Source organism: Corythoichthys intestinalis, chromosome 21 (genome assembly GCF_030265065.1).
Source record: "Corythoichthys intestinalis isolate RoL2023-P3 chromosome 21, ASM3026506v1, whole genome shotgun sequence".
Classification (NCBI taxonomy): Eukaryota; Metazoa; Chordata; class Actinopteri; order Syngnathiformes; family Syngnathidae; genus Corythoichthys; species Corythoichthys intestinalis.
In genome coordinates, this window is record NC_080415.1 from 16,062,877 (window position 1) to 16,086,417 (window position 23,541).

Consider the following 23,541-nt stretch of genomic DNA (forward strand, 5'->3'; position numbering starts at 1 on the left):
CTAGGTATGCAGGGAATGGGAACCGCTTGTGTGTGTGCGAATGTGTCACTTCTGAAAGCGCCTCACATTTACCTTTACAACATTTTATGTGCGGCAACTGCCATAAATCTCCGGCTCGTGGATCCTTTCACATCTTTGACCTCACTCATGCAGCGTATACCTCAACACATACACATAGCGTGTGTGTGTGTGTGTGTATGTGTGTGTGTAGGCGTGGGGAAGGATATACAGTGGGGCAAATAAGTATTTAGTCAACCACCAATTGTGCAAGTTCTCCTACTTGAAAAGATAAGCGAGGCCTGTAATTGTCAACATGGGTAAACCTCAACCCAACCAAAAGAGACAGAATGTGGAAAAAAAAAACTGACAATCACATTGTTTGATTTTTAAAGAATTTATTTCCAATTTAGAGTGGAAAATAAGTATTTGGTCACCTACAAACAAGCAAGATTTCTGGCTGTCAAAGAGGTCTAACTTCTTCTAACGGGGTCTAACGAGGCTCCACTCGTTACCTGTATTAATGACATCTGTTTTAACTCATTATCTGTATAAAAGACACCTGTCCACAACCTCAGTCAGTCAGTCAGTCACACTCCAAACTCCACTATGACCGAAACCAAAGAGCTGTCGAAGGACACCAGAGACAAAATTGTAGACCTGCACCAGGCTGGGAAGACTGAATCTGCAATAGGTAAAACGCTTGGTGTGAAGAAATCAACTGCGGGAGCAATTATTAGAAAATGAAAGACATACAAGACCACTGATAATCTCCCTCGATCTGGGGCTCCATGCAAGATCTCACCCTGTGGCATCAAAATGATAACAAGAACGGTGAGCAAAAATCCCAGAACCACATGGGGGGACCTAGTGAATGACCTGCAGAGAGCTGGGACCTAAGTAACAAAGGCTACTATCAGTAACACAATGCGCCGCCAGGGACTCAAATCCTGCACTGCCAGACGTGTCCCCCTGCAGAAGCCAGTACACATCCAGGCCCGTCTGCGGTTCGCTAGAGAGCATTTGGATGATCCAGAAGAGGACTGGGAGAATGTGTTATGGTCAGATGAAACCAAAATAGAACTTTTTGGTAGAAACACAGGTTCTCGTGTTTGGAGGAGAAAGAATACTGAATTGCATCCAAAGAACACCATACCCACTGTGAAGCATGGGGGTGGAAACATCATGCTTTGGGGCTGTTTTTCTGCAAAGGGACCAGGACGACTGATCTGTGTAAAGGAAAGAATGAATGGGGCCATGTATCGAGAGATTTTGAGTGAAAATCTCCTTCCATCAGCAAGGGCATTGAAGATGAGACGTGGCGGGGTCTTTCAGCATGACAATGATCTCAAACACACAGCCAGGGCAACAAAGGAGTGGCTTCGTAAGAAGCATTTCAAGGTCCTGGAGTGGCCTAGCCAGTCTCCAGATCTCAACCCCATAGAAAATCTTCGGAGGGAGTTGAAAGTCAGTGTTGCCCACATCTGTGTTGCAACGACAGCCCCAAAACATCACTGCTCTAGAGGAGATCTGCATGGAGGAATGGGCCAAAATACCAGCAACAGTGAAAAGAAGTGTGTGAAAAGCTTGTGAAGAGTTACAGAAAACGTTTGGCCTCCATTATTACCAACAAAGGGTACATAACAAAGTATTGACATGAACTTTTGGTATTGACCAAATACTTATTTTCCACCATGATTTGCAAATAAATTCTTTAAAAATCAAACAATGTGATTTTCTGGGTTTTTTCCACATTCTGTCTCTCATGGTTGAGGTTTACCCATGTTGACAATTACAGGTCTCGCTAATATTTTCAAGTGGGAGAACTTGCACAATTAGTGGTTGAATAAATACTTATTTGCCCCACTGCATATGCAGCATATGTGTACATATAATCATTTGTCACGTATACACAATGCGTACATAAACGCACACTTACTAGTGAAGAAAAGTTCATAATCACGGCCACACACATATTTAGTGTACAGCCACACACAAGAACATATGTCCACATACACATCCTCCTTGAGCCCATTGGGCAGGATGTATAAAAACCCGGGCCGCATTCCTTTCCAGTTAGGTCCGGCCCAAAGTGAGCATTTTGCACAGTAAGGCCTGTGTCCAAGTGTGTAAAGGCTCTTCTGGTAATCCCTTTGTACCCCCCTACCCCCCCGTCTTTCCTCTCCTATAGGACCGCCTTTATGGAATTTACCCACAATGCAGCAGCCAAGGAAAAAAGGAAAGCTGTAATTTTAACCCGGCGACAAGGGGATCTCAGGCTACGCTAATAAACCCTTGAGAAAAGGAACAGGCAAACAAAGGCAGTTGGCTTTTGTAAAAATAGTGCTCTTTAATATAAATTATTGAAATATTTTAGAAATATAAATATGTGCAACGTTCCATTTTTTTTCTCATTTATTCTTCTGGCGTTTTTGTTGTAGATGTCGTTGAGAGATTACAGCTTGTGTCGTGCCACACTAAGTGGCCATCAGCTTGCTGCGGTTAAGTAGAGTCTTTATAAAAGACAAAATGATTTCACATACATACACATGACGTGATGTTGACGGGTCCACCAGCGCAAAACATTTTTTTTGTTAGCTTCCAAGTGGATCGCTGCTTCCAAAGTGTAATTCTTTTTGTTTTAACAGCAAACACGATTGTTAAAGTAAGTTAAAAAAAAAAAAAAATTAAAAATGAGTTCCTCTTTTGCAGGTAAGGGGAAGAAGTGTTGTCTAGAGGTACGAGTGGAAAAATAAGAATGGACCAAACTTTTCACAGGGGGGAAAAATTAGAATAGAAAAAAAACATACTGTTGTTGGGTTTCTTGATTTCACAACGGCTGCATTGAACCAAAACGTCAGACTTGCTGTTTACTTTCAGGAATGATTTTTTTTTTTTTTTTTTTAGGTTTGTTTTCCTATTACAATTAGTGTTGCACCAAAACCATTGTTTTTTTGGCCTCGGAAACAGATTCTGATGTGTGTGTTGAATCGGGTGATGTCGATACTGTACCGGTAACATGTTTTTAAAAGGTTAGGTGCATACGCAGTTGAATGTAGAGCTCCAACGATCGATTAACTCGAGTACCGTAATTTTCGCACAATAAGGCGCACCTGACTATAAGCCGCCACCCACCAAATTTGACACGAAAACAACATTAGTTCATAGATAAGCCGCAGCTCTCCTCACTGTATTATGGGATATGTACACCAAAATATATTAACCGGTAACCAAATGAACCACCGTGAAGCTTTGAACCAACTGGCTGCAAAGCTTCATTTGGCCAATACTGCTCCCTTGCTGCTACAACCTGCTGTCAACACTGTTATAGTCCAACATACCTCCTAGCATTCACTACAGATGGAAATAACAATCAAAATTCCTGTTCTGTGCTAATTATTTCTTCAGTTGCTGTTACAGTTGTTTCATTAATCGCAAGTTATGGTATTTGGTAACACTCTATTTGACAGTGGTGCCATAAGACTGTCATAAAGCTGTCATAACTATGATACGACACTATCATGAGCATTAAAGAATGCTTATAACGGATGTCATTTAGTGTTATCCGGCAAATTATCTCACTTTTGAATGGATGTAAAAGATCCAAGCTGGACATAAATGGAGTTAGTGAATTAATTTGCCGGATGACACTTAATGATATCTGTCATAAGCCTTCAGTAATATCCATAATAGTGTCATGTCATAATTATGATGGTCTTATGATGCCGCTGTCAAATAAAGTGTTACATATTAACCCAAACAAATCAACAAATAAGCCGCACTGGACTTTAAGCTGCAGGATTCAAAATGAAGCAAAAAAGTAGCGTCTTAAAGTTAGAAAATTACGGGAATACGATTATAGAAAAGCTTCGAATTAAAATTTTGCTGCTTCGAGTATTCATTTAATTAGCTTGACGTTGTAATGGTTTTCTTTTTAAAGTGTGTGCATTTAGTCTTATTGATTTGGGTGGATACACATCCCTCTAGTGGGAGCAGTGAATATGATATAACTTATTTAACAGGGCTGAATCCAGCTGCTCCCTGTTAAGACCTACATAAGGTAAGTTTTTGTTTGAGCTAATGTTTTTTATGCATTTGTAATTTAGTTAATAGGTATATTTAGCCGTTTTGGGGGGGATAATGTGTTGGAACCATTTGTTAAGAGCATTGTCAAAATACGTTAGCATTTTATAGCTTTTAAGCTAGCAGACTTTTGCTATACAAGTTAGCCAATTGTTCTTTTGTTTCACTTTGATCCTCAATTATTTTATGCTCAGGTATTTTAATTTATTTTTAAATGAAAGTGTAATTCTGCATAGTTTGAAGAAACACTCAGGAATTCAATTAATTTATTTTTTATATCTAACGCTCTTTTGAAAGTGCAATCTTAGCAAGGCTTGGTTTTACATCTAATTCTCCAACGTATTCAATGTTCCTAATCTGATTAATCGATTACTCGAACTAACTAGTTGATGGATTAATCGACTACTAAAATAATCAATAGTTGCAGCTGACCTACTTGAATGTGAAGTAATTGCTATAATGGCTTGGTCAGACACTGCTTAAGTCATAGATTGCCATTGACGGGACTAGACGTTCAATCCATTTGAAGTGGACCCTCCGATACGGATGACATCATTTTAGTGCCGTATCGGTACTAAACCGATACTAGTATCAGTGCAACACTAGTTTTAATAGACATTCCCAAATTTGTGTTGTTCAATGAAATTGCTGCCTATTGTAAATTAAAGCTTCATTACATTCATTAATGGCCAGTCTTTTTCACATGAAATCCTCCAAATTGTCAAAATTTTGACACCGTGCCCCTAACAGTGTTGTCAATGAAGCATCCAACGTGTCTTTAAATTTCTTTTAAGTTCACATTTTTTGGTGAAATTGTTAGCGAGGCTAATTTCCCCAAACATTCCAGGGGCCCTACCGAGCACGTTTCTTGTTCGACGATCCCAATTCCTCTAAAATATACAGTGGTACCTCAACTTACAAACATACAGAATTTTCAGGTTAGGACACGCCTCAACGGGAAAATATTGCCTCTTGTTACGAAAGAAATTTCAGGATACGAAAGGCAAAACTAGATTATGCCTGGTACCCGCAGTTCCCAGAGTGTCCTGAACATAACACACTTATAGCTCAGTGGTTCTTAACCTGGGTTCGGCCGAACCTCAGCAGTTCGGTGCGTAAGTCCAAGGGGTTCGGCGAAGGTAAAGACACACAGAGCCCTGTTTTCGTACGCTAGGCAAAGTGGCTTTTTAGATACATACATTTCATTTACTACTATTCCTCGATCTGATGGGAGGAGGAACTGGTTTGCTCAGTGGAAGGTTGACTTGTACTTGGTATGAGATAATACAACAGACCAATGGGCAGCGTGGTCTCAAATTTTGACCTGTTTATCAAACATGCTGTCAAAATGCATTCTGAATGAGAATTTGTTAAATTATTAGCTTGCTAGCTTAGATATATTGGTTTTGAATTTGGAAAAAAAAAAATGGCTTTGTTATCTTAATTCTGAAGGGTTCGGTGAATCCACATGTGAAACTTTTAGCAAGGTTAAGGACCAATGTTATAGCTGCCCTGCCATTGGCTATTGCCTAACATTCCTGACATTCGATTGGCTAAGAGAGACCGCTACTGTATGTGTATGTGTGTATCCAAGCGTCCTCTTCATTTGCCCCTCGTGTTCTGACAGCTTTACATGAGTGTATCAACTTTCATTCTTGTTTTTTTACATTCTGCTCAAATCTGATTTGATGTTTATTGTGCAATAATCTAATTGTAACATATTTGTTATGTTTTGATACATTGTTATGCATTATAAAAGATTTACCATAATTTTCGCGACTATAAGCTGGGCCCACAGAATTTGACACGAAAACAGCATTTGTTCATAGATACAGTATGTCGCACTGGACTATAAACCGCAGTTGTCCTGACTGTTGTATAGGATATTTACACCAAAAGATATGAACTGGTAACACTATATTTGACAGCGGCATTATAAAACTGTCATAAAGTCAAATGAACCACCATGAAGCTTTGAACCAATTGGCTGCAAAGCTTCAAGAAGCTTCATTTGGCCATCACTGGTTCCTTGGGGGAGACATTAAACCTCTGCTGCTAACACTGTTGTCGTCCAACATGCCTCCTAACATGCATTGCACCGCTACAGATGTAATTAACAATCAAAATGAATGTTTTGTGCCAATTATTTCTTCAGTTAATGTTCCAGTTATTTCATTAATTGCTAGGTATGGTATTTGGTAACACTTTATTTGACAGTGGCACCATAAAACTGTCATAAGACAATCATAATTATGACATGACATTTCCATGAGCATTAATGAATGCTTATGACAGATGTCATTTTGTGTCATCTGGCAAATGATCTCACTTTTGAATGGACGTGAAGATCCGAGCAGGACATAAATGGAGTGACATAATTGATAATGTCATTAATGCCTATCCTCTGTCAAAGGAAGGGTTACCTATAGTGCTGCAACGATTAATCGATTAACTCGAGTATTTGATTAGAAAAAAATATTCGAATTCAATTTTGTTGCTTCGAGTATTCGTTTAAAATGGCATTGTAATGGTTTATTTTGAAAGTGTTTGCATTTAGTTTTATTGATTAGGGTGGCTACACTGCCCTCTGGTCTGCTTTTTTTTCACATGGCTGAATCCAACTGCTCCCTGTTAAGACTAACATAAGCTAAGTTTTTGTTTGAGCTAATGTTTTTTAATGCATTCATAATTTAGTTTATAGGTATATTTAGCCGTTTTTTTAAGAGCATTGTAAAAAAAAAACTAGCATTTTATAGCATTTAAGTTAGCGGACTTTTTCTCTGTAAGTTAGCCAATTGTTCTTTTGTTGTACATAGATCCTTTTAAAAAAAATATATATATATATATATTACACACCGTTTGAGGCTCAGCTCAGGTATTTTGATTTATCATGTTCCTTATCAGATTACTCGATTATTCGAACTAAGTAGTCCATCGATTAATCGACTACTAAAATATTCGATAGCTGCAGCCCTAGCCTATAAACCGAAATAAATCAGCAAATATACTGCACTGGACTATAAACTGCAGGATTCAAAATCAGGGAAAAAAGTAGCGGCTTATAGTCTGAAAATTAGAGTATGTCTGAATTTTGGGGGGCTTGGAACGGATTAGGGCATTGACATGGAAACAGCGTCTACTTACAGAATTTTCAAGTTACAAAACTAATTCCAGAACCAATTAATTTCTTAAGTAAAGGTACCACTGTATATGAATTTTTGTTCTCAGGCACGTCTTTGTGTCCTAATTATTCAAAGCAGCGTTAATTTGGATGCCGTTATCTGTCGAAGAGTGTCGTAGACTCTTTTTTAGCTTAGTGGTAAACTTTGAAATGCGGCAAATAGCACTGAACAATGTGACCTGTAGGGTAGAAAGGATACTTGGTGTAAAAAATTGAGCGTCTGGGTTCATTATTAATATTTGATACAGCCTTTTAACAAATGCGCCGTATTAAATCGACTAATCAATGCTGGCCATTGATGAAGTCATTCGGCTGGGCGCGATGAATTAATGATACGGACACTAAATGAGTGCACGCACCTTGTGGAGCAGCACTCATGCGTCTATGTATGCACTTGTGTGTGTATATATATATATTCTTCGATTTGTATACTGTCAGATGAAAAAGCAAGTACAATGGGTCACTCGGTTTACGAAGGCTTTGTGAGTCTTTGAATGGATTATTTACTTTGGTAACTACCGAGTTAGAATAGTTTAGAAATCGCTTGCCAACAAATTTGTGTTCCTATAGGAACAGATATCTGAGAGAAAATGAGGACCCCTTGCTGGCTGCAGTCCTCGCTTAAAAACATTTGAGATTAAAATTTCGGACATTTAATAAACTATTTTGCTTACCGTTTTTCATTGGATTGCTCTAGAGATGTAGTGTTCAGATAAATATTTACTGTAATCACGAAGACGTGGTTTGGCTCATTCTTACTCCGGTTGCATCATAAGCCGAGGACCCCTTGTATCTCCGCTTTATGAGAATTGGGACGTGCGTGCTTTTATGAGATGAGAACTACAAATAAAAAGTAAAAAAAACTTAAGACTTGACGCCATTTTGGCTCTGGGGCGTCCAACTGTCATTTCCTCGAAGCTCAATGCGTCTTTTTTTGTACGACTACACCTCCCCCCGACTTCTAAAGTCTCCTTCCTAATCCCATTTCCCGCTTTTCGCTTTGCTCCATCTGCAAGATGATCATCACAGTGTATTTTTGCAGCCGGTTTTGGATTGAAAAGGGAAAAAAAAGTCGAGTTTGGTCCCGTGTGAACGCATGTACACAAGACGCTTCTTCTTGTTAGTCTTCTACGAGGCTCCGCTCGGCGTCTAAGTCAGTCATCGGTAGAAGGTTGACCGATTACCTCTGCTCACAGTCACGTCCCCCGCCGAGAACCGGTCCGAGTCCGCCGACTTAGTCATATCGGGGCGTCGTACTCCTCAAGGAAGTCTCTGAGCGTGTGCGGCAGCCGCTCGGCCCCGCCAAGGCCCTGGCTGTTCAGGGTCCTCCTGCACATGTGCTGCAGGGACGACAGGGAGTTGAAGAGGGGCCGCCGCAGCTCTAGCGGGATCCGCTCACCGCCGGTGTGGATCAGATAGGCGGTGCGGCCAGAGCCGGGCTCAGCGGGGCCTTTGCCCATGTAGTGCGCGATGAGTTTGAGCACGCAGTCGAATCGCGGCGGCTGTTGGGCGCACTGCGCGTCAACGTGCAGGAAGAAGCCGCTGACCTCACTGTGGACGCGCAGGTTCTTGGTGCCGCGGTCCGTCTGCACCGACAGAGTGAAGAAATGGTGGTTGTCTGACGAGTCCCGAATCAGGAAGGTCCCCGGGGGCTCCGAGCGGAGTAGGGAGCTGGCCTCGCGACCCCCCACTGCACCCCAGTAGAATCCGCTCTTCTGGAGTTTACTCACTGCGCACATCACCTGTAACAGATGTTGGGTTTTTGGGGTACGATTTTGGATTATTTGATGACAAAAAATAATTTCACCCAAATGATTTTCTGGTATTGTTTCATGCACTTGAAACATTACACAAATTAGTAAAACTATTCAAAGTACCGTATTAGCCCGAATATAAGACGGTGTTTTTTGCATTGAAATAAGATTGAAAAAGTGGGAGGCGTCTTATATTCGCGGTCCAGACGTTCTACCCATTCACGACGAGCGATGTTCTGTCATGACAGATCTCAGCTACTCTCAAGTTTAACCAGTTTGCATTATTTAATTGCAATGTTTTTCCTTATTCAGATTTTCAGATGGTTAATCCAGTTATTGCAATTTTGATTTTTTTAATCACAATAGATTAGTTTATTTACATTTCAAAATCCAGAAGCCATTCATTTATGAATGTGATTGCACTTTAGTTTACATATTTAAATGTTCAGATATGAAGATTTGAATGAGGCACAATAACATGCTTTTTCTCTCAAATATATTGTTATAATCATTTGTTTCAGATGTACTGTAATAATTTTCTGTATAAAAACTATTTTGGTGTTCAAAAATTATTTTTTTCAAACTTGAGTCTTGAAAAGGAGGGGGTCCTCTTATAATCAGGGCCGTCTTATATTCGGGCCAATATGGTAAATGACCAAATTGTTGAAGAACGTCTTTCATTTCACATTTCTGTACAGTTTTAACATGCTTAGTTGCTAAAAAATAGACTTCACCATCAGTTGACAAGACAGCTCCGACAGACATTGCGCCACGCCTTCCCATAGGGGGGCAACCCAGGCAGAGCGTTGAGGTGGCTTTCATTGTGACAAACTCAAACACACGCTGCGTTCTAACGCCAGATTGACGTGGAAACAGGACAAAGGTTTTACTGCATACAAGCAGGCTGGAATGTCTCAAGGGTGATTTGGTCGAGGATTCATGGCAATTATTATATAAAATAGCACCATGCAAGCACTTGGTAACGTTATGAAAAAAATTAATGGAAAAAATTAGCGTACCTCTAGCTTGAAATATTTTTGTAAAATGAATGAAAACTGCCCAGTTCTTTGCTTTTAACCAAGAATATAGACCAGGCATGTCCAAAGTCCGGCCCGGGGGCCAAATGCGGCCCGTGGTCAAATTTCATCCGGCCCCCAGCCCCTGTCATAAAATCAATAATGTCTGGCCCGCACACAGATTTAATAAATTGGTCAGCAGTAGCTTACACACTAAATGCTGCTCCACATTTACTCACTAAAAGGCAGCAGCACTGTAAGCAACATTACCCCGTGTGACGCATTACTCCCAATTTTCTAAAATGGTGACAATCAACAAAACTAAAGTTGACTACGACGGCCGACGCTTCAAGGATAGGTGGAAATTGGACTATTTCTTCGGGAAAATACACAACTGTGTCAGCCTCATTTGCAAAGTGACAGTCGGTGTTTTAAAGAGTTTTATGTGAGACGATATTACCAAATAATACACGCTGACATGTAAGACAAGATTACAGGGACGATACGCAGCGAGAAATTGAAGCAACTTGAAGCTAGTTTAATTTCACAGCAGCAGTATTTCGCAAGAGCCGAAGAGTCGAAATATAACGCCACAAAGGCTAGTTGCGAGATTGTTGAAATTTTAATTAAGAAAAATATGACACACAGAATGGCTTGCTAAAATTTTCTTAACTATATTGTTCTACGTAAAGGACGTCAGCCAAGGTCGGCCCGCCGCATTTTTACCACATTAAAACTGGCCCCCTTTGCAAAAAGTTTGGACACCCCTGATCTAGACTGTTTAACGCTCATATCTATAGAAATTCCGGGATTAACGCATTTATTTACAAGAATTTTCAATTTAAAAAGCTCTTTGTTTGTTGACGGCCGCCAAGATAGATTAAACAATAACGTAACTTTAGCTTGAAATATTTAAGTAAAATGAATGATAACTGCTCATTTTTTCTCTTTTAACCAAGAATCTAGACTGTTTTACATTCATATCAATAGAAATTCCGGGATTTACACATTTTCAGAATTTTCAATTTAAAAAGCTCTTTGTTTTGTGATGGCCGCCATGTAGGATTTTGTATCCATACACAATAGCATAAGTTTACATTGAAATAATCAGGTCATTTTCGGCCAACTGCCAGCTTTTTGGCAAAAAAATAGTAACTTAGACATTTCTGCGTCCATACAAAAAAATCGGCTTTTACGTGTTTTATTTTATGTAACATTTCAATCTAAAAATGACCGGGGCCAGATAGCCTGGCAAGATGGGCTGAAGCAATAGTGATAGCGGAATTCAACCTAAATAAGTTGTGATTGTATATAGAGAAATGCAAAATTCTGCTTTTGTTGAGTAAAACTGCTTGCTTTTTGATGTGAAAACTGAGTGATTTATTAGCTTTTGAAAAGCTAGCTGTCAAAATTGCAATAAATATTTTTTTTTAAATTAAGTCGCTATTTCTGGCAAAAACGTATATGATATGTTATTATTGCTATTGATCCTGAAAATATAGGTGATAATCTCTTCATTTGGTGATTTTTGTGCATCTAGTGTCAAATCTTAGAATTTTATAGCCATTTTAACTTTTGTTATTTAAAAAAAAATAATAATAATTACCGTATTTTTCGGACTGTAAGTCGCAGTTTTTTTTCCATTGTTTGGCTGGGGGTGCTACTTATACTCTGAAGCGACTTATGTGTGAAATTTTTAACACATTACTATATATACTTAACACATTTAACACATTACTATATGTTTTGGAGTAACACTGATGGTTTGGTAAACTTGTTAGCATGTTCTTTATGCTATAGTTATCTGAATAACTCTTAATAGCTGTGTTACGTTAACATACCGGCCACGTTTACATTTCGTTGTTCATGCATCATGTAACATTATCATACTGTACACTTATTCAGCATGTTGTCCTCTTTGTATTTTTATTGTAAATTGCCTTTCCAGATGACATATTAGTTCTATGTTTTGGATTTTATCAAGTAAATTTCCTCCAAAAATGCGACTTATACTCCGGTGAGACTCATGTTTTTTTCTTCTTCGTTGGGCATTTTATGGCTGGTGCGACTTATACTGAGGTGTGACTTATAGTCCGAAAAGTACGGTAATCAGGATTTTATTAGGGAACGACTTTGAATTTTTTTATGTCACTGCTCATGGAGAATCATATATGCCTAAGCGAGGTGCCTGTTATAGTTTTAGGTCGCTATCGACTTAGGCTTTGAAAATATTTGAATTTTAAGTTTTTTAAAAATAGGCCCCCTATGGATTGGCCCTGAACCTTGTGTGCCGTCAACTGATATTGAGTCTTTGGCTAAAATTAGTAGTGTTGCACCGATACCATTTTTTGGATCCTGATACCGATTCCGATACCTGGCTGTATGGTATCAGCCGATGCCAATGCTGTACTGATACCATGTTTCTTTTTTGTTTTTTAAATTCTTTTAATACTAAATTACTCCAGTCCATACTCACTTGATTGCAAAGTAATTGCTATCATGGCTTGGTCAGACACTGCTTAACTAATTAGCTGCCACTGATGGCCCTAGACGTCCAATCCATTTAGATTGGGAGTGGTGAATGAACATTCACTTCAAATAGATTTGATGTCTAGCACCGTCAATGGCAGCCAATGTGTTAATATTGTATTCATTAACAATGAAGTAGCATGTGGTAGATTTTCTCACACTTGCAGATTATTAAAAACATCTCAACTTGTCATCGTGATTCGTTCTGTGACTCCACTAAAACCTCAAAAGACTCAGATTTCAAATCATCTTTCTGTATTGAAATGGATGGAAAAGCCATTAAACTGTTAGTTTTTAATAGCTTGCACCCCTAGGGGGCAGTATAACTCAACTGAGACGTGTCTCACGCCAATTTTATCATGAAATGTAAAGGTTTTCATGTAGTAAAGTTAGTCATTTTCACAGGGCATTGAGAATGTATGCATATAGTGGGGCAAATAAGCATTTAGTCAACCACTAATTGTGCAAGTTCTCCCACTTGAAAATATTAGCGAGGCCTGTAATTGTCAACATGGGTAAACCTCAACCATGAGAGACAGAATGTGGAAAAAAAAACTGAAAATCACATTGTTTGATTTTTAAAGAATTTATTTGCAAATCATGGTGGAAAATAAGTATTTGGTCAATACCAAAAGTTCATCTCAATACTTTGTTATGTACCCTTTGTTGGCAATAATGGAGGCCAAACGTTTTCTGTAACTCTTCACAAGCTTTTCACACACTGTTGCTGGTAATTTGGCTCCTCTAGAGCAGTGATGTTTTGGGGCTGTCGTTGGGCAACACGAACTTTCAACTCCCTCCACAGATTTTCTATTGGGTTGAGATCTGGAGACTGGCTAGGCAACTCAAGGACCTTGAAATGCTTTTTACGAAGACACTTCTTTGTTGCCCTGGCTGTTTGTTTGGGATCGTTGTCATGCTGAAAGACCCAGCCACGTCTCATCTTCAATGCCCTTGCTGATGGAGGAGATTTTCACTCAAAATCTTTCGATACATGGCCCCATTCATTCTTTCCTTTACACAGATCAGTCGTCCTGGTCCCTTTGCAGAAAAACAGCCCCAAAGCATGATGTTTCCACCCCCATGCTTCACAGTGGGTATGGTGTTCTTCGGATGCAAATTAGTATTCTTGCTCCTCCAAACACGAGAACCTGTGTTTCTACCAAAAAGTTGCATTTTGGTTTCATCTGACCATAACACATTCTCCCACTCCTCTTCTGGATCATCCAAATGCTCTCTAGCGAACCGCAGACGGGCCTGGACATGTACTGGCTTCAGCAGGGGGAATTTCTCCCACAGTTGATTTCTTTACACCAAGTGTTTTACCTATTGCAGATTCAGTCTTCCCAGCCTGCTGCAGGTCTACAATTTTGTGTCTGGTGTCCTTCGACAGCTCTTTGGTCTTGGCCATAGTGGAGTTTGGAGTGCGACTGACTGAGGTTGTGAACAGGTGTCTTTTATACCGATAATGAGTTAAAACAGGTGCCATTAATACAGGTAACGAGTGGAGCCTCGTTAGACCTCGGTAGAAGAAGTAAGACCTCTTTGACAGCTAGAAATCTTGCTTGTTTGTCGGTGACCAAATACTCATTTTCCACGCTAATTTGGAAATAAATTCTTTAAAAACCAAACAATGTGATTTTCAGTTTTTTTCCCACATTCTGTCTCCCATGGTTGAGGTTTACCTATGTTGACAGTTACAGGCCTGTCTAATCTTTTCAAGTAGGAGAACTTGCACAATTGGTGGTTGACTAAATACTTACTTGCCCCACTGTACATGTATTGTTTGATGCCATGTCTACATGTATGGGTAATGTTTGCAAAGTTGTTTAAAGGTTTAGAACTACTGCTGTATCGATGCTAGTTTCGTTAGCCCAACAATGGCGTGTCATTATGTGCTAGAGTTAACCGAGCGGAATTTGGGTAAAATTATCTGTTTTGGTTAAACCAATACATCGTTTTTTTTTTAAATTCAAGTTTAGCATCTAACACTTGAAACTCATTTTGTTTGCAATTGAAGTAAAAAAGCTGAGAAAATTCAACTGTATTTGTATTAGGGGGAGTTTTAAAAATATATATTTAACACTTTTAGATACAAATAGTCTGGGTCAAACCAACCCATGGACATATTTTGCTGTTCCTAACAAACTGACCTGCTGGTAGTGCGCGTGTGAGCTGAAAGGCTTGAAGTGATGCGGGGTGCAGTCCGACTGTGAGACCCTTTCTTCCGAAGTGGTCCCGCCGCTCATGGCGAGGGGCTCGCGTCGGCGGGAGGCCACCATGTCGCCGTGGCCCCCCGCCTCCGGGCAGAGCTCGGCCGGAGGGAAGGCGCTGGTCCCCGAGGGGGACAGCGGGGAAGACGGCGGGGTCACGCACCGGGACCAGGGCCCGGGGGCAGAGGAGCTGGATGCATCCAGAGAGGGGCTGGGAAAGACCACCGAGAAACACCTGCACAGTAAAAGGATACTATTTTTAAAAGGTGACAGTCAGTTGAGCTCACTTAACAACGACATAGCCCAAATGCATGAACGGGGCACATTCATCTCAACCCTTACAGGCAGTTAATTTTACATGCATTCATGGTCATGTTTGACCTTGAATTAAGCCAGCATAAAATGAATGGATGATAGAGGAACATTTAGTTTTATTTGATTTGTTGCATGACCTTGTCTTTTCTGTGTTTGCAATATCAATTTTGTGTTTCATTTTACTTTATCTTGGTTTCCTCGAACCCCATAAAGATCTACAGGTGTGCATTTCTGAAGAAGATATGCAAATGTTCTCAGGACTGATTGACCTCTTAACCCTTTACAAGGCACTCATTTAACACATTGGCTGCCATTGACAGTGCCGGACGAGGCCTCCCAGTCAAAATGGATCGAAAATCTAGCGTCGCCATTGACGCTGAAACTTGAGCATTCACAGCCAACCCTTCAAGTTCAATTAAATTGGACGCAAATTTCTGGTAAGAGTATTAAGGGGGCTATATCCAGAGTGTATGTGTGTTTTAATTCATTATAATTGTATTCATTTTGTTTGAATTGGAAATAGGCCTGCACAATATATCGTTTGAGCACCGCCATCGCGATATGTGCATGCGCAATAGTCCTTTTGCAGGACATGCAATTGTTTTTTTAAACGTTTTTTTTAAAATGTAAACTTCTGTTTTGCTTCATAAAAGCGAGACATAGCCCTTTTATATACATCAATCGTCATAATTCACAGATGAATCCCCTTAGCCTAGAGTAAACTGTATATGAATAAAATGTGGTCATGGTGAGTCAACAAAAGTCTTCCCAAACAAAGCTTTTCAAGTCATTTGGTGAAAATTCTTCTAGTTTTAATATTGCAACATATATCGCAAACCCCCAAAAAGTCGCAAGTTTTTTCCAATATCGTTCAGCCCTAATTGGAAGTCAAAACTCATTGTGAGCATTGCACGAAAACAAATGGTCCCGGACTCAAATTTCCAAATGTAATTACTCTAACGTGGCACGATTCACTATTTGATGGCAGCGGATTTTGAGATATCATCAAATTTACATTACAAATCCAAATAACATATTTATCCATTTATAATTCTATTTACAGTGCCTTGCAAAAGTATTCGGCCCCCTTGAACCTTGCAACCTTTCGCCACATTTCAGGCTTCAAACATAAAGATATAAAATTTTAATTTTTTTGTCAAGAATCAACAACAAGTGGGACACAATCGTGAAGTGGAACAAAATTTATTGGATAATTTAAACTTTTTTAACAAATAAAAAACTGAAAAGTGGGGCGTGCAATATTATTCGGCCCCCTTGCGTTAATACTTTGTAGCGCCACCTTTTGCTCCAATTACAGCTGCAAGTCGCTTGGGGTATGTTTCTATCAGTTTTGCACATCGAGAGACTGACATTCTTGCCCATTCTTCCTTGCAAAACAGCTCGAGCTCAGTGAGGTTGGATGGAGAGTGTTTGTGAACAGCAGTCTTCAGCTCTTTCCACAGATTCTTGATTGGATTCAGGTCTGGACTTTGACTTGGCCAGTCTAACACCTGGATACGTTTATTTTTTAACCATTGCATTGTAGATTTGGCTTTATGTTTTGGATCATTGTCCTGTTGGAAGATAAATCTCCGTCCCAGTCTCAGGTCTTGTGCAGATACCAACAGGTTTTCTTCCAGAATGTTCCTGTATTTGGCTGCATCCATCTTCCCGTCAATTTTAACCATCTTCCCTGTCCCTGCTGAAGAAAGGCAGGCCCAAACCATGATGCTGCCACCACCATGTTTGACAGTGGGGATCGTGTGTTCAGGGTGATGAGCTGTGTTGCTTTTACGCCAAACATATCGTTTTGCATTGTGGCCAAAAAGTTCAATTTTGGTTTCATCTGACCAGAGCACCTTCTTCCACATGTTTGGTGTGTCTCCCAGGTGGCTTGTGGCAAACTTTAAACGAGACTTTTTATGGATATCTTTGAGAAATGGCTTTCTTCTTGCCACTCTTCCATAAAGGCCAGATTTGTGCAGTGTACGACTGATTTTTGTCCAATGGACAGACTCTCCCACCTCAGCTGTAGATCTCTGCAATTCATCTAGAGTGATCATGGGCCTCTTGGCTGCATCTCTGATCAATTTTCTCCTTGTTTGAGAAGAAAGTTTGGAAGGACGGCCAGGTCTTGGTAGATTTGCAGTGGTCTGATGCTCCTTCCATTTCAATATGATGGCTTGCACAGTGCTCCTTGAGATGTTTAAAGCTTGGGAAATCTTTTTGTATCCAAATCCGGCTTTAAACTTCTCCACAACAGTATCTCGGACCTGCCTGGTGTGTTCCTTGGTTTTCATAATGCTCTCTGCACTTTAAACATAACCCTGAGACTATCACAGAGCAGGTGCATTTATACAGAGACTTGATTACACACAGGTGGATTCTATTTATCATCATCGGTCATTTAGGACAACATTGAACTTCTGGAGTGAGTTTGCTGCACTGAAAGTAAAGGGGCCGAATAATATTGCACGCCCCACTTTTCAGTTTTTTATTTGTTAAAAAAGTTTAAATTATCCAATAAATGTTGTTCCACTTCACGATTGTGTCCCACTTGTTGTTGATTCTTGCCAAAAAAATTAAATTTCATATCTTTATGTTTGAAGCCTGAAATGTGGCGAAAGGTTGCAAGATTCAAGGGGGCCGAATACTTTTGCAAGGCACTGTATATAAGTATATGGCAGAAAACACTCAGGTGACTTGAAGTTTTGCTCTGAGACCCCCAATTTGGCCAAATTTCAAAATTGCCTTATTTGCATGTGTGATACATCATCGGAAAGCTTAAAATCTCAATTTTCTGGGGTAAGAAATTTGAACAGGAGGGCATTTTTAAAAAATAAAATTATTTTAAACAGCAAAACCCTAACTGGAGGTGAGCGCATGAGAGAGCATAATTAATGACGCCACGATTTTAACGAGATATTATCGAGTACTTAATTTTTTTCGATCCAAAAATTCCATGTAGCATGTATCACCGAGTGTCAAGACACAGCTGTGAATGGCCACAGCTGGATTTTGGGGGGATTTTATGGGTGAAACACTGTAATATAACAAGGGTCGCGATGCAGAAATCGCAGACATCAAGGAGGGGTTGAGATTTTCTTTTACATATATTTACCCTTTTAAAGTTTTTTTTTTGTTTTCCTTTGTTTGGATCTATTATTTATCATCTCAAATAATAGGTAAAATGCAACAGTACCAACAAAAAAAAAAAAAATACAATTCAGCAATAGTTACAAGGTAGATATTAGAGGTGGGACTCTTTGGGCACCTAACGATTCGATTACGATTACGATTCAGAGGCTACGATTCGATTATAAATCGATTATTGATGACCCCCCCCTCGTTATAAGATGCTTTTAATGTTTTGTTCATTAGTTACAAAAAAAAAAAAAAAAAAGCCTCGCAGGCTTAAATAAACAACTATTTCAGTATCAAGTTAACAGTTAAAAACAATAAATAATATACTCAAATCCCCATTCTGCATCAGCAGCTTTAAATTACATTCAATTAATTTAATGTTGTGAATCAACCGTTAAAGTTGTTAAAATTGCTCTCGTTATTCCGTAATTTTCCTTTTGTCTACTTTTGACATGTGAAAGTTTTAAAACTATTTTAAAGATAGATTCAAGTCATTATTTTACCGATTTAGGAGTATTTTAGATAAAAAGTTAATGAGGTTCGTTTGGAAGGTTCGCTACAACAGCCTTGCAAGGAAGTCTACTGCTTTAAGATGGCGGCGATTTACTAACACCCGCATCTAGCTTTTTGTACATGTGCCGCTAACGCCGCCGAGTCTATATTGAATCTAGTCCTATATAAATATATCTACCGTACCATTATGTGGACGTAGTTTGTAGCAGCTGTCGGCAGCAGTCAGGTATGTTGTTGTTTTTTTATCTCGCGGCATGAGTTGAGCTAGAGCCGTGAGTTGAGCATTGGCATTACCCGAGGGGCCGGGTAATGACAAGCATGATGTTTAGCTACTCTCGCTTCGTTCCTCATTGCGTCCTGAAGACCGCGCGGCGCGCGGAGTGTGTTTTACTTCCGCTTTACATATTTCAATAATCGGAATTTGGATGTTTGTGAATCGTTCTCAAATCTTCCGCGGCCTAATCGCGAATAATCTAAGAATCGGAAATTTCGCACACCTCTAGTAGATATCCGTGACTTATTTGCAAACACCGTTTTTTCATTGTGACGTAATTTGTTAAAAGTTTAAAATATGCAAGTGAATAATTTTTTTAAAGTCTTTTTTTTTTTTTTTTAACTAATTATTAGACGTCAATTAATGATTCTAAGTTAAAAATGACATTTTGAATAATACATGTAATTAATTACCTTCTTTTTATGGCTGGGTTGAAACAAAAGCGGTTGCGCGACGTCTGTAAACGGGGGTCTCCAGGGTAAAACGGACAAATTAAAAATAGTTCGGGGGCTATGAATATGCTATGGCGGCATATAGACATATTTTTCTATCAAACACAACAGTTCTTTTGGCTTAAGCTACACCAGTTTATTTTAAAGAGGGGTGCAAGAGCAGAAACTGCTTTTTCAGTTTGTGTTTTCTGCCATATACAGATAAAAAATAATTCAAAACTATTAAAAAGTAAAATAATGACTAATAATGAAACATATTTGTTTTGTTTTGGGGGTTTTTTTGGCCAGGGGGGGTTTGGGGTAGGTTTTTGCCAAAAAATAAATCTAGCAGCCAGTAATCGATAGATTATTTCATGATAAAGGGTTTGTTTCTTTGTTTACTTGTTACTTTGTATTTGGGGGCCGACAGCACAAACTAGGAGAGAAAATGATTATACTTAACCCTTTGATGCCAAAAATTAAGTCATTGCCTGACATCTCTTGCCGTCAATGGAGGGGACACATGATCACTCAATGCCACCAGCACCCTTGTTGAAATGGATTTGATGTCCGTCACAGCCTGATGGCGCTAATTTGCACCATGCATTGAATTATATATGAGTATTCTTTTTTTATTTTGTTTTTGCTTATAATAATTCATAATTTTATTATCTACTTGAAAGCAAATACACTACTGAAAGATTTTTAAAAGTTCATTTTTTCACTGCCATTACTTGCTTTTGGAATGTCACTAACCCAGATAGCAGACCGACATTGAATAAACGTTGATTTTCCATCAAAATCATCAGTATGGTTGACATCGAAATTTTCGACGTCAAGTGACGTTGAAATATTCTTGTTCTACGGTATGTCAGGCAATGGTTGGTTTAACATTGTTTTATAGATGATGAACTAATGTTGACAAATAGTTATCTGGGTCTTTGAAAGAGACCAGATAATGTTATTCTGCAATTTCATTCTTCATCATCTTATTTTCTGCGTTTTCTCGGTGCGCCGCGCAGCCCGAACCAATCGACACCGTTCAAGCATCGACACGATCGGAATTTTCGCGCGACGATGGGAATTTAGGGCCCCGAAAAATTTTCCGTTCGCCCGTAAACAGCAATTTTCCGGCGAAAAAAAAAGTTTCAAAATCTATCTACTGTAGTTGATTTATGATTGACCGAGAAATATGATTAAAAAGTCATTGAATTATGGATGAGCGGGCCTTTTGGTCGAAAAGATAACATTGATTCAGCGCTGTTACAATATTATTAATAATCGAAATGACTTTTAAATTTGTAAGGATTTCACCGTTGACGCAACATTAATTGAGGGTGCAAAAGTGACGCCGATTCAACGACGTAAGATCGACAGCGGAATGTTGATCCAACATCTTTTCAACGTCGGTCTGGTATCTGGGTAATTCGTTACAGAAGGCATCAAGGGGTTAAGACGGATGTTTTGCACTTCATTTATGTTACTTTTTGGTCATCATTTAACAATGTTTAAAAACATGTTTTGAGCTATGTCTGTCCATTGTGCTTAAAAAGAGGAGGAAAAACAATTTGGGAAAAAATCGTACATCGGGTGAAAAATTGGTGGATTTTAATTTTAGGCCATATCACCCAGCACTAGTTTAACTGGTAAATCAAAAACCACATGTTAAACTAAACGTCAGTGCACACAACTTTGTAGCACCTGTCCAAAATGAAGGTTTGTGTATTAAGATCACTTTACAAAAAAAGTTTGCTCATTTCAGAGTAAAATTATGGCAAATTTCCCTCACAGTAAGGGTCAGATGAGACATTGGAATGCACCTTGCAGTCGATTAAGCACTCGGGAGCCGGACTACCATCGATCGGTCAAATGGGGTTCAAAAATAACGGGGTCACTGCCCCCTCTCATCCCCCTATTCACTCCATCTCTTGTACATTACAGCCACAGTGGCCCCTTTCTCCAGTTTCACACACAGAAGAGGGGGCCTCGTGCATGTTGTCCGCACTGGAGGGACTGTGGACGGAAGGGGGTTGTGGGGCTTCCCCGGCTCGACCCCAGTTCCAGCTAGGCGCCGCCATTCAAGTCAAACCGGGACTCGTTCTGTCTACTAAGTAAGCACCGGATCTGAAATTTCACGCGGTCTGCCTCGCCGTCAACTTACCTTGCGGATTAATACAGCCCCTCGCCGCAGCTCGTCACCAAAAGACACACTCGGCAAACTACCCGAGAGTAGCGCTAGATGGAGGACGGTTAGCTCAGGCATTAAAATTCCCCCCGCCGGAACATTCCGCCAAAAAAGTATGCAGAGGACGGTCGTCTTTCGGCGGCGGCGGCGCTGCCGTCTGCGGGGGAGGAGGTAGCTCGGCCGTATGCGTGTGGCGGAAGGTTACCGGAGGTTGTTTCCAGTGAGTAAAGCCGATCGTAAGGCCCCGCCCACTTCAGTCCTGAGGTTCTTCCAGTAAACGCACGGGTTCGCGCGCGGGCACACGCGCGTGCTCGCGGAGCTCTCGCTCTGGCCGATTGCCAGTAAATAATCGCGGTGACCTTTGCTGCAAGGCCCGCTTCCTGATACCGCTCGAGCCATTCCACGCACGTTTTACACGCCATGAAATATTTATTTTGATAATTCATCACATTAGGCTTTTTTGGGGGAGTGGGGAAAGAAAAGTCTACTCGTTCCATTCAATTTGCACACTCATGCACGCTTATGAGCAGTGGAAACTCATGTAATTACCTTTGAGCTAATTACAGGGACGGACAAACCTTTGTGCTCTTTTTTTTATCACAATGGATAGATAATTTGTTAATGGTTAAAAAAATAATAATTAAAAAAATTGAATCCTAAAATATAATCATCAATTAACACTTTCTAGGGCAAGTGACTTTTATTGGTAATTAAAAACAACAACAACATAACCCCATAAAGACCTGCTGTCAACATACATGGACATCACATTATTATTATTATTGTTATTTTTTTTTAATGAACCTGTGCTGTTCAGCTGTTTATGACATGGAGAAAGGAAGTCTAAGTGTCCAGTTGGTCTGAACAGTTTTAATGTTTCACATTGAGAGTATGACATACCGTATTTTTCGGACTATAAATCACAGTTTTTTTTTTTTCATAGTTTGGCTGGGGGTGCGACTTATACTCAGGAGTGACTTCTGTGTGAAATTATTATTATTTATTATTATTATATCATTTCACATGTTATTTTGATGTGCTAAACTGATGATTTGGTAAACTTGTTAGCATGTTCTTTATGCTATAGTTATCTGAATAACTCTTAACAGCTATGTTACGTTAACATACCGGGCACGTTCGCATTTGGTTGTTCATGCATCATGTAACATTATCATGCTGTACACTTATTCAACTTGTTGTTCTGTGTTGTACTTTTATTTTAAATTGCCTTTCAAGGTGACATATCTGTTCTTTGTATAAATTTTCCGGACTTATACTCCGGTGCGACTTATATATGGTTTTTTCCTCTTCGTTGGGCATTTTATGGCTGGTGCGACTTATACTCAGGTGCGACTTATAGTCCGAAAAATACGGTACTACCATTGTGATCGTACAACATACCTCGTTTATTATGACAAAGCAGCGAACAGGAAGGGATTATGGGGGAACAGAAGAAAAGAAACACAAGAGAAGAAAGAAAAGAAACACAAACAACAACAAGAAAGACATTGAACACCTACACTAACTATTAATATGTTGGTGCTATCGTCAGCTAGATGTATTTCCGGTAGACACCATGTGGGGGGGGCCTGTTGACCAGGGAAAGGAGGGGACGGGGATGGGGGAGTCTATAAGCTAAGTGATTGAAAGGGGTAAAGTATACACAAATCAGCTCTATGATCTATAACCCAGTAATTGTGTGAATCCCTTGTGAATGTAAGCCTGTTGGCGACCGACCCTACGCCGACCCATCGCCACTCCCGGCACCAGGACGCCCCACCCGAGCGCGCCCAATAACATCCAGCCGCACGCGAGCCACACCAAGCAAGCGACAGCCACACAGACGAGTGGAGGTGCCACGCGGGCGCCAACCCAGGGCCACGGCCCCCACCAATCCAGCCTGGAG

General features: G+C 39.9%; 1 protein-coding gene across 1 annotated transcript; it reads right to left on the bottom strand.

The window, feature by feature from the left end:
* Positions 1 to 2,322: 2,322 nt before the first annotated feature.
* On the bottom strand, positions 2,323 to 21,842 carry LOC130909423 (suppressor of cytokine signaling 3-like). Its single transcript, XM_057825877.1, has 3 exons — positions 21,612 to 21,842; positions 14,714 to 15,008; positions 2,323 to 9,003 (listed from the first exon to the last, which is right to left on the bottom strand). Exons 2-3 carry the CDS (start codon positions 14,840 to 14,842, stop codon positions 8,500 to 8,502), a joined length of 633 nt encoding a protein of 210 aa, XP_057681860.1. The 5' UTR covers positions 14,843 to 15,008; positions 21,612 to 21,842; the 3' UTR covers positions 2,323 to 8,499.
* Positions 21,843 to 23,541: the final 1,699 nt, after the last annotated feature.